This window comes from Mercenaria mercenaria, chromosome 1 (assembly GCF_021730395.1).
Source record: "Mercenaria mercenaria strain notata chromosome 1, MADL_Memer_1, whole genome shotgun sequence".
In the NCBI taxonomy this organism is placed as follows: Eukaryota; Metazoa; Mollusca; class Bivalvia; order Venerida; family Veneridae; genus Mercenaria; species Mercenaria mercenaria.
The window spans coordinates 102649212-102661827 of record NC_069361.1 but is presented as its reverse complement, the minus strand read 5'-3'; the positions used below and the strand labels follow the sequence as shown (position 1 = coordinate 102661827).

General features: G+C 36.4%; 1 protein-coding gene across 7 annotated transcripts in view; it reads left to right on the top strand.

The window, feature by feature from the left end:
• LOC123528468 (thyroid receptor-interacting protein 11-like) overlaps positions 1-10890 on the top strand; it is a 79894-nt gene extending 69004 nt beyond the window's left edge. For all 7 annotated transcript variants that reach the window (XM_053519051.1, XM_053519036.1, XM_053519046.1 and 4 more), the window contains 4 exons: positions 1909-1990; positions 6726-6840; positions 7218-7355; positions 7950-10890. In XM_053519051.1, the coding sequence (XP_053375026.1) occupies positions 1909-1990; positions 6726-6840; positions 7218-7355; positions 7950-8306 (692 nt within the window). In that variant the 3' untranslated portion in view covers positions 8307-10890. The remainder of the gene's footprint in view (positions 1-1908; positions 1991-6725; positions 6841-7217; positions 7356-7949) is intronic.
• The last annotated feature ends 1726 nt before the right edge of the window (positions 10891-12616 follow it).

The following is a 12616-nucleotide window of genomic DNA, read 5'->3' as shown; positions in this document are numbered from 1 at the left end:
TCGATGGATGCAGCTGCTATATGCACACTGATACTTTTAATGGATCAAATATGTCTTCTTGCACACTGGATCAGGGATTAAGGAGAATTTTGATGGATAAAACTCTCACATGCACGCTAGGTATGAGATAAAGCATACTTTTAATGGATCAAGTATTTCTTCTTGCACTTTGGATCAGGGATTAAGCAGAATTTTAATGGATCAGTTTTAATGGATAAATATGTTGCATGCACTCTGGATCAGGGATAATCACAAAGGATCAGGGATAAAGCAAAATTTCAGTGGATCAAATTTTCCATCAGTGATAAGGCAGACATTTTCTGTACAAAGAACTGTTTCCTGGCTATGGAATATAGCATGACAGACTGTGTGTGAGTATTACATCAGGTACTGATTAAATTTTGTTCAGTACCTTATGTGATGTTCTTACATTGTCTGCCGAGACACAAACGTTAAAGGTTATTTTCATGATTATACTAAATTGTAGAAGGAGGCCGTGCAAAAAAGTCGGAAATAAGCCAAAAGACACATACCTCGCATTAAATTGCAGCCTTTTACATACATATTTATGCCTTGGTATATCATTAGACAAGTCACTAGCTGTTAATTATAACTTGTGGCTGATTCTTGAAGAAATGAAAATAATGGCATTTAAACATGGGCATTTTCAGCAATTAAGTTGTTGTCTTAATAATCTGTGGTGTCTTGAATTTATCTCAGTTTATTTGGAATTATTCTGAGACATTTGAGACAGATGTAAAAGTTTCTGAAAGTTTTGAGCAAAAATCAACAAGGAAAAATAATGTTTGGAGGAAAGAAGAATTAGATAGCAAAAATCTTAAGACATCCTAAATCAGGAGGATATTGAACATAAAGGAAAGGAAGAAAAAGGAAAATACACAAGGAAGGATGGATAGATGGATAAAAAGAAGGAAGATTTATACTGAGCTTGTCCTTCACCTTTGTAGAAACACTTATTTATTTCCTTTTCCTATCTAGCAAGTTTTATCTATACACCTCACTTTTCAAGGATATATTTTGCATAGTTGAATCTTTCTATGTATTTATATGAACATTTTTCTTCTGAATAGTAGTACGTGGTTATCTCCCTTTGTTTGTGCTGTAATTTCCAGCAGCATGTGCGGGTTATTTGAAGTTTATTTAGACCTTCAAAGCAGAAGAAACCCTTTATACTGTAAGTTAAGATGAGACAGATATTTGAAATCACATATATATTTCAATAACAACATTAAGACAATAATGTTCTCTGTCAGAAAATGTTCAGACAAGTTGAATACATAAGTATGTATTTAGTTAGCTAAGTTCGTTAGGTATCTGCAGTATGCAGCTGTGTAGTTCATTAGTTAACTATTTAAAGTAGCTGTATAGTTCATTAGGTAACTGTTCTAGGTAGCTGCAAAGTTCATTATATAACTGGTGTATGTAGCTGCATACTGTGAAATCATTAATATTCGTGGGGGACTAATTTTCGTGGATTTCGTGGTTGAGTCAATCCATGAAATTTAATCCCAACAAACAAGTAAAATTCCCATTCATTTTATGTTCAAAAGTTGAAATCCACGAATTAATAATTGCCGTTTTGACCAAAAACCACGAAATTTCATGCCCACAAAATTAAATGATTTTACAGTAGTTTATTTGTTAATTGTTGTGGGTAGCTGCATTATAACAGGTAATAATAAATTTACTAGGTATTAAGGGAAGTTAATTCTTTGAAATGTTATATTACCAGTTAAAACAAATGTGAAATTCTTGTGAAATAAATGGAGGAGGGGCTGTATAAAAGACTGCAATCCAAATCATATCCAAGAGTTTCTCATTTTCCTTATCGCTGTTAGTGCATCAAATTATACAGCACATAATGTTTACTCTTACTGAATGTTTCAGTTCAAATTCGAGAATCAGCACTTAAAACTGTAGAGGATGAGCTGAGAAGTTTGAGAAGCAGAAATGACGACAGAGTAGACAAGTGTGTATAATGATTTTTTGAGTCGGCTAAAGGCTGAAAGCCATTTGACGAGTCCTTGCTATCCAACGATTCTCTAAATGGACCGAATAACATGTGAAGGGATGTAGTTCCATTAGATTTCTCAAATTTCAAACAGTTCACTGCATGAATGAAGTTAAGTTGTGTCAATTCCCTTTGCTATGACCAATATACGATGTAATCTGTCATATTTATGACTTGTAATTGTGCAATTCTCGAATGTAACTCATTCAGCATAAATGTGCATTTTAAGAATTGCGCAGGCTTACAAAGCTTGGGTAACATCCAGCGAAAGACAAAAAATAGTTCCACTGCAGGGCTCCAGATAAGATGCATATTAGCGTAAATTACGTATAGAAATAATGCAAATACGCATGTCTAATAATTTCTAAGCGTATAAAAACGTATATAAAATTACAGAAACGCACACAATGCTTTTTTAAAAACAAAATCTGAATCGTCTGGATGCGTTAGGTAACATAGCCAATCAGCCTTAATTCTCCCACATTGAACGTAAACACGCATCGTATGATTTCTATAAACTTTGCGTGGGTTGAATTTTGCAGTCAGTAAACGGATAAATTATCGGAAGAAGAAGCTCTTACTGGTTTGTTTAGTTACTACTGATATTAAAAATGATTTTAATTCTTATTTTTTGAGAAATAAACAAATCGGCGAAACATTAAATTGTATTTTCTTGTAGTTTTTGAAATCGAAAGTAGATCGTCTATGTTTGGCGAAACGAAACAACTTTTTTATGAAAAGATTTAAATAAGAGGTAATTTAACCGTAAACTTCAATGTCAGATACTGCCAATTGCTGCTAAATGTCTTCGTATCATCACAATTTGTAAAATATATTGTTCAAACTGGAGAAAAGTGTAATCGTATCCGGATATAATATTTTGGGTAATTATATCGAGCTGTGTTATGAAATTTTAAGAAAAAAACTAAAAACAAACTGAAACTGGTAGACTATACTGTCAGTACATCAATCATTAGCCGACTCAGGCCATTCAGGCCTTTGATTCTTTTCTGAGATTACAACAGCATTCCAGAGTATAGTTATGACTTCATTTTATAGTTAAATAAGATAGTGTGGCATAATATTTCTTAATGCAGTAAAGTAAAAAAAGCAGTGTTAAAACAAATTTAAATTAGTTTACCATCAGAACAATTCAAGAGAGGTAATAAAAATATATTGTATGTGTAAAAACTCTGCCATATCAAATATTCAAACCTGTTAAAAAGTTTGAGAAAATATTACTAAAGATGAAGGAAGTTGAAACAATAATATTTCATTTGCATAAAGTATGTCAATTGTGATGTGTTTATAACAACTGACAGCTTCTATATGATACACCAAATAGAAATGATTTTGAAAAATTATTTTTAAGTTTTAAGAATCTCCAGGCATCTGCATGTTCTATTTGGCTCTTGTGGATTTTCCTGGGCCTAGTTCATGGGAAGCATGCAAGCACTGTGTGTGATCTGGCCTGGTAAAATCCAGAAGAGTCAAATACATTCCAGTTCAATCTATTGTTAATGAACCTGTTATCATTTTCATTTTAGCCAAATATGGCACAAATTTCTGTAAAAGAACTGTTTATTTACATGGTAATGTATATTAATGAAAGTACTTCAGGCATAGACGTAATATTCAGATTTTCATCCTGTGCAATATGGGTTTTGATTCCTGTCAGTTTGTATATACAGTTGAAACTCGGTTTCTCTGATTCCAAGGGATCGGGCGTTTTACTTCAAGATAACCCAAATTTGACTAAAAACAAGATTTTGTGCAAGTGTTATCGGGTATGAAATTGAAAATGTCTTCGAGATAGCTGGAATTTTGTGATAAGCAAGTTCGAGATACCGAGTTTCAAGTTTATTTTTCTTGTACAAGCCATATGTTCTACAGTAAGTTTATAGGTATATAATAAAAGTCGAGATGTAAACTGTCTCCTGGTTTCTGTTTCATGATGTTTCAGAACAAAGATGTAAAAAAAAGTCTTCTCATGAAATTAATCATGGTCCACATTGTTAAAATATTTACATCTTGCTAACAAGTTTTGTCTGAAAACTGTCTAGATATCAAAGAAACACACTAGCCCACTGCTAGGAAAACATAAGCTTGAGAGAGACATTTAATGTTGCCGCTCAATTTTTAATTCAAAAAGAAACTAAGATCTACAAGGTGACAATTGCAAAAAATGAGTACAGATATGTTACAGTTATTGTAAACCAAAACCTTCATACATTATTGAATGAAAGGTAAAATTGTTGTTACCTTAAGACACAACAGAAACTGCTTTTTACTTAAAATGATAAAGGTAACATTATATGAGCCGCGCCATGAGAAAACCAACATAGTGGCTTTGCGACCAGCATGGATGCAGATCAGGATTCATACTGTCCGCTAACGGTTTCTCTAATTATGTCTCCCCCAGGAGACATATTGTTTTTGCCCTGTCCGTCCGTCCATCCGTCCGTACGTCACACTTCATTTCCGAGCAATAACTGGAGAACCATTTGACCTAGAACCTTCAAACTTCATAGGGTTGTAGGGCTGCTGGAGTAGACGACCCCTATTGTTTTTGGGGTCACTCCGTCAAAGGTCAAGGTCACAGGGGCCTGAACATTGAAAACCATTTCCGATCAATAACTAGAGAACCACTTGACGCAGAATGTTGAAACTTTATAGGATGATTGATCATGAACAGTAGATGACCCCTATTGATTTTGGGGTCACTCCGTCAAAGGTCAAGGTCACAGGGGCCTGAACATTGAAAACCATTTCTGATCAATAACTAGAGAACCACTTGACCCAGAATGTTGAAACTTTATAGGATGATTGATCATGAACAGTAGATGACCCCTATTGATTTTGGGGTCACTCCAACAAAGGTCAAGGCCACAGGGGCCTGAACATTGAAAACCATTTCCGATCAATAACTAGAGAACCACTTGACCCAGAATGTTGAAACTTCATAGGATGATTGGTCATGAAGAGTAGATGACCCCTATTGATTTTGGGGTCACTCCATCAAAGATCAAGGTCACAGGGGCCTGAACATTGAAAACCATTTCCGATCAATAACTAGAGAACCACTTGACCCAGAATGTTGAAACTTCATAGGATGATTGGTCATAAACAGTAGATGACCCCTATTGATTTTGGGGTCACTCCAACAAAGGTCAAGGCCACAGGGGCCTGAACATTGAAAACCATTTCCGATCAATAACTAGAGAACCACTTGACCCAGAATGTTGAAACTTCATAGGATGATTGGTCATGAAGAGTAGATGACCCCTATTGATTTTGGGGTCACTCCATCAAAGATCAAGGTCACAGGGGCCTGAACATTGAAAACCATTTCCGATCAATAACTAGAGAACCACTTGACCCAGAATGTTGAAACTTCATAGGATGATTGGTCATAAACAGTAGATGACCCCTATCGATTTTGGGGTCTCTCCATCAAAGGTCAAGGTCACAGGGGCCTGAACATTGAAAACCATTTCCGATCAATAACTAAAGAACCACTTGACCCAGAATGTTGAAACTTCATAGGATGATTGTACATGCAAAGTAGATGACCCCTATCGGTTTTGGGGTCACTCCATTAAAGGTCAAGGTCACAGGGGCCTGAACATTGAAAACCATTTCCGGTCAGTAACTTGAGAACCACTTGACCCAGAATGTTGAAACTTAATAGGATGATTGTTCATGCAGAGTAGATGACCCCTAACGATTTTGGGGTCACTCTGTGAAAGGTCAAGGTCACAGGGGCCTGAACATTGAAAACCATTTCCGATCAGTAACTTGAGAGCCACTTAACCCAGATTGATGAAACTTCATAGGATGATTGGTCATGCAGAGTAGATGACACCTAACGATTTTAGGGTCACTCTGTTAAAGGTCAAGATCACAGGGGCCTGAACATGGAAAACCATTTCCAATCAATAACTTGAGAACCTCTCGACCAAGAATGTTGAAACTTCATAGGATGATTGTTCATGCAGAGTAAATGACCCCTATTGTTTTTGGGGTCACTCCGTTAAAGGTCAAGGTCACAGGGGCCTGAACATTGATAACCAGTTCCGATCAATAACTTGAGAACCACTTGACCCAGAATGTTGAAACTTCGTAGGATGATTGAACATGCAGAGTAGATGACCCCTATTGATTTTGGGGTCAGTCTATTAAAGGTCAAGGTCACAGTGGCCTGTTCATGTAAAATCATTTTTTGGAAATAACTTGAGAACCACTTGACCTACAATGTTGAAACTTAATAGGATGATTGGACATGCAGAGTAGATGACCCCTATTTATTTTGGGGTCACTTGATCAAAGGTCAAGGTCACAGGAGCCTGAACAGTGACTTGAGAACCACTAGGCCAAGAGTGTTGAAATTTAGCGGGATGACTGGACATGCCAAGTAGATGATCCATATTGCAGCCAACCATCAGTGTCTCTTTGACTTTCGCTCCTGACCCCTATTGACTTCTTGCCTATAGGACTTTGCATTGGGGGTGACATGCGCTTTTTTACAAAAGCATTTTCTAGTTGCAAAAGGCTTTGAAAGCGAACAGCATGGATCCTGACCAGACTGCACGGATGCGCAGGCTGGTCTAGATCCATGCTGGTTGCAAAGCCACTATGTTGGTTTTCTCATGGCGTGGCTCATATATTTATTTCTTTGTCACTTTCACTTCAGGCTGGTTATTAAGAATCTATTCCTGGGATATTTCACAACTCCACAGAATAACAGACATGAGGTGCTACGAGCCATTGGTGGTGTTCTTCAGTTCTCGTCAGAGGATTTTGAAAAGGTGCATTTTTCTTATATTGTTTTCTAATGTGGCAAATAAGTAAAAAAAAATAAATACCAATTAATCAAAACAAATCTTGACATAAAACTGATGGCTAGTCCAGTAGAAACAATTTCTGACAACAAATCCAAGTGAGTTATGTCCCTTGTCCAGTAATTGGGAACAAAGAGTTGTAAGCAGAAACATTAATTGATTGATACAACATGAAATTCATTCCAATACAACCGATGAAACATTAGTATTAAACATGGTGTCTTGTCTTCCTGCATACATGTAAAGATATCAACTAGATTTTGTGAAATAAATGAAAACTGGCATGAAGGTATTATCACCTGTTTAAAATATTTCTTATACAGAAAATGTGTATTTGTTTTCAGATTGATGGTAAACACAGTGGAGGGGGATGGGTTCCAGGCTTTCTGAGGTTCTCTGGGGGTCAGAAAACATCCTCGCCCCCAACAACCCCAGTTAGAAGGTCAACTATAGGAGCTACCCCAGCTAAACCTGTAGACAATGTAAGACTTCACTAATATTAATACAAAACAGGAATGCACTGTAGTCATAAAATCCAACTTCGAGCTCACTGGTTCGAACCTGATTGGCTCTCATGCAAATCAGTATTGGATTTATGCTGGAAGCAGACAGTAACACCTATTAGGCTCAAAGTCTGGGGCTTGCACATGATTTACATAAGCAGCGTTTATAACTGGGATAGATTATATCTCCAAATATATATCAAAATGCTTCTACAATACCAATTTTGCTGGGGGCATGCCTATGGCAGCTTTGAGATTGCTTGAGATTGCTTCAGACAAGCTTGAAAGCTTTCTTTACAGTTGAGCTTAGAATATGTCAGTCCAACCAATGACAGGATAGAATTATTTTCTTGTATATCTTCATTTTTTCAATTTCTTCTATGAAAGAAAATATAGAGGCAAAGCTGTATGATGAAATTTTATCATCAGCAAAATTGAAATCCTCATATATAATGGCATAGACTTTCATTTGAATGTTTAGTATTGAATGTTCAAATATTTTATTTTGTTATTATTACTATTATATCAATTTATACAATACTAGTGAATAAAAAAAACACTTTATCATTTCAGTCCTTCTCCCAGATGTTTGTCAAATTCTTGGAGCGTGAGTCATCACCTCCACCACCAACAGTGCGCCTACCTGCGGAGGAAATGGTTCGAGATGTACAAAAACAAAAAGAGACACATAAACCGGCATATAATCCATTTACGGCACCAAGACATGTTGCTATGCCAACAAGTAGCACACCTACTTTAGGAACTCAAGGTTCACAACATCTTCTGATGAGTTCTGCGGTGTCTATGTCACAAACTTTGCCAACATTTGCGGCACCATCAGAAAGTTCCCGAACTCCGCCTGGGTCAGGTCGGAATACACCAGCCACAACTACTTCAGGGGCAATATTAAAAGATGTCTTAAATAGATAGCATAATATGAAGTGATTGTATGTACAAAATATGTGATGTAGCTTAATTAAAACAGCAAATTGTATCTCCTGTAAATATATACCATGTTGGTTTAGTGTAATGGCTACAGAACACTGCCAGAAGATTCTTAAGTCTTTTTAAGTATTGAATAACAGATTTTGAACAAATGATTTTGAATGATTTTTATGTGCAATCTACCATATATCCACTACTTTAGATTCTGGTTAGAAAAAAGTTTGGTAGCTCAGAGCAATGTTTGAGAAAGATTGAACTCGGAAGCCAGGTTGTAACTAGTTAAGAAATTATTGAAACTTGAGAAAGGAATTTTATCTTTATCTGGTATGAATGATTTTGTTAAATCAGACAGTATGTGATTAAATGTAAATAATTAACAGTTGTGCACATTTTTCTCATGAATTAAGAATGCTCTCATGTTTTTAGAAACACCTTCTTTCACTGTTCATTGTTCGTGGTATCTCAGTCAGATTTATCTATGCCTTTGAATTATTGTGGTCATCTTATGTTTAAAATATTGCAGAGATATATAAGCACTGTGTGTTTATAAATATTTTGTCTGTGATACAAAGCAAACATATGACTTTACTCACATTTATTTAACTTTATTAACAGTTAGGACAGATGAAATATAGTGGTGGTGAAAGTAATAGATGCTAAAGAGCTTCTAAAACATTATTTCTGTGAAATGGTTCTAGCGCTTGCACCTCAAGCACCTTTGAAATGGTTCTAGAGCTTGCACCTCAAGCACCTTTGAAATGGTTCTAGAGCTTGCACCTCAAGCACCTTTGAAGTGGTTCTAGAGCTTGCACCTCGTGCACCTGTGAAATGGTTCTAGAGCTTGCACCTCAAGCACCTGTGAAAAGGTTCTAGAGCTTGCACCTCAAGCACCTGTGAAATGGTTCTAGAGCTTGCACCTCGTGCACCTGTGAAATGGTTCTAGAGATTGCACCTCAAGCACCTGTGAAATGGTTCTAGAGCTTGCACCTCGAGCACCTTTGAAAAGGTTCTAGAGCTTGCATCTCGAGCACCTTTGAAATGGTTATAGAGAGCTGTGAAATGGTTCTAGAGTTTGCCCCTCAAGCACCTGTGAAATAGTGCCAGAGCTTGCATGTGAAGTAATTATTTTTGAGCTGGCACTTTTACTACATTTGAATATAGAAGCAAGTATTCAGTTTGATTGAAGCTCTTGCTTGAAGTTAACTGTATTTAATTTACAAGGTGAAGAATTTTTCTTTAAATTTACATTAATATTATTAGTGAATACCATTTAAGTACAAGCAACATTTTGTTTATTCGTTTCAGTTTTACAGTTGGACTGTAACTGATAGCTGTTCATGTTTACAGTAATATGCAAATATTTAGTTGTTGATTAAAAGATATATTTGAAATCATAGAAAAAAGGAATTTTTGTTAATATAGGACTGAAAGGTGAGGTGTCCGACCAGAGCTGGTGGTTAAAAATGCCTCATGAGGGCCCCGTACCCAGTTTGGGGTTGCCCCACAGAGTTTAATCTCACCCAAAGTCTTTATGTGTGTTGTTGGGATTAAACTCCTTATGTTTATACATACTGCTCACACGTAATCTCGTGTTATAGGTAGGTAGTGATAGGCACGATACTAAGTTCTCTTTTTAATTGTAAATCTTGCATAAACTAAGAGTTTTATATGGTAAAATATAAACTTTTCAGTGTAGGCAGTATAGACAGTGTACGTTTTTTGGTGTACTTGCTGAGCGCTGCCTAGGGGAGTCGTAATTCAAGATAAAGATTCACAAAAATAAAGATACACTTTTGTGATCTAATAAAGGATGGTATAATTTTACCAGGAAAACAGTATCCTGACATAACTGTACCATTTATCAAAAAGCAATATAGAACACTCTTATTTACCAGAAGATTGATACTGTTTATCAAGTAAAGTCATTTAGCAAGCATCATAATTACATAATTGAGCCGTGCCATGAGAAAACCAACATAGTGGGTGTGCGACCAGCATGGATCCAGACCAGCCTGCGCATCCGTGCAGTCTGGTCAGGCTCCATGCTGTTCGCTTTTAAAGCCTATTGGGATTGGAAAAACTGTTAGTGAACAGCATGGATCCTGACCAGACTGCGCGGATGCGCAGGCTGGTCTGGATCCATGCTGGTCGCAAAGCCACTATGTTGGTTTTCTCATGGCACGGCTCATATGTGTTTCATTTATTCACTCTTCAGCATTTAAGTACTTTATAAAGTGCACACTTATGTGGTCTGAAACAAATTTGATTTTTTAATATACATCACAATATTATCTTCACTTTGGAGATGTTTCTTTTGCCTTATCTGAAACATTTTTCTCGTTGTAAAAGGGGCCATACAGTATTGGCTAAGTATAACTTGCCTGTTATACAGTGTATTATATGAAACAGCAACCATAACCTCACTGGTTCTTGATCATAGAAATATCACCTTATAAATTATGTAATATCAAATTATTTATATATATCATGATGGTGGTGAATCAAGGAAACTATTTCCATTTATCACTGTGGACATGGCAAAAAATAAAAATAAAAATATGGATAAAAATATTCTCTTATTTTATTATTTGAGAAGTCAAGATTTTAAACTTTGGAAGTGTCTGTATATTTGAAGTTGATATATTTAATTTTACAAGTGTTGTCTATCCAAAGTTGAGATTTATGACTATTGCATGTACCTGTCTATCTGAAGTTGAGATGTATAGCTTTGCAAGTGTCTGACTATTGGAAGTTGAGATGTATAGCTTTGCAAGTGTCTGACTATTGGAAGTTGAGATGTATAGCTTTGCAAGTCAGTTTCTCCAGTCCCTTGTATGTTGATTGTGCCCAATTAGACCCCATCCTAAAGAATGCCAGTAGCTCCTAGACACAAGAGGCACCTTGCCATAAATATACACAATAACTTCGTAATTCCACCCAAGTTTTTTGTTGTTAACTCTGTAAAATATTGGCATATTTCATTGAAAACTGGACAAGTAAACTAAAACAACAATGATAACACTTGGGCATAAAATCTTTGAACCGTTATAAAAGTTTCAGTAAGGTACCTTGGCTTGGTGATGGTCACTATGCGAGAAGTAGTGCCTTTAAGCAGCCACTAGAGCTAAAAATAGAAATACCTTTAAACAACTTCTTACCATACATTGCTTGATTGATGTTCATCAAATTTGGTCTGTAGCATCATTATAAGGTCCTCTTTCAAATTTGTTCAAATGGGGGCACTTGGCCCCATTTAGGGGCCGCTAGAGCTAAAAATAGAAAAACCCTTAAATGACTTCTTCTTATGAACCGCTTGATGGATCTTCATCAAACTTGGTCTGTAGCATCACTATAAGGTCCTCTCCCAAATTTGTTCAAATGGGGGCACTTGGCCCCTTTTAGCGGCCGCTAGAGCTAAAAATAGAAATACATTTAAACGACTTTTTAACATGAACCGCTGGATTGATCTTCATCAAACTTAGTCTTTAGCATCATTATATAGTCCTCAATCAAATTTGTTCAAATGGGAGCACTTGGCCCCTTTTAGGGGCCACTAGAGCTAAAAATAGAAATACGTTTAAACGACTTTAACGGCTTGATGGATCTTCATCAAACTTTGTATCATTGTTATATGGTCCTCTTCCAAATTTGTTCAAATGGGGGCACTTGGCCCCTTTTAAGGGCTGCTAGAGCTAAAAATAGAAAAACCTTTAAATGACTTCTTCTCATAAATGGATCTTCATCAAACTTGGTCTGTAGTATCATTATATGGTCCTCTCACAAATTTGTTCAAATGGGCACTTGGCCTTTTTTAGGGGCCAATTGAGCTGAAAATAGAAATACATTTAAATAACTTCTTATCATGAACCGCATGATTGATCTTCATCAAATTTGGTCTGTAGCATCATTATTTGGTCATCTCCAAAGTCTGTTCAAATGGGGGCACTTGGCCTCTTTTAGGGGCTGTTAGGGCTAAAAATAGAAATACCTTGAAACCACTTCTAATGAACCGCTTGATGGATCTTCATCAAACTTGGTCTGAAGCATCAATATATGGTCCTCTCCCAAGTTTGTTCAAATGGGGGCACTTGGCCCCTTTTAGGGGCCACTAGAGCTAAAAATAGAAATACCTTTAAACAACTTCTTACCATACACCGCTTGATTGATCTTCATCAAACTTGGTCTGTAGCATCATTATAAGGTCCTCTTTCAAATTTTTTCAAATGGGGGCACTTTGCCCCTTTTAGGGGCCTCTAGAGCTAAAAATAGGAAAACATTTAAACTTCTTCATATGA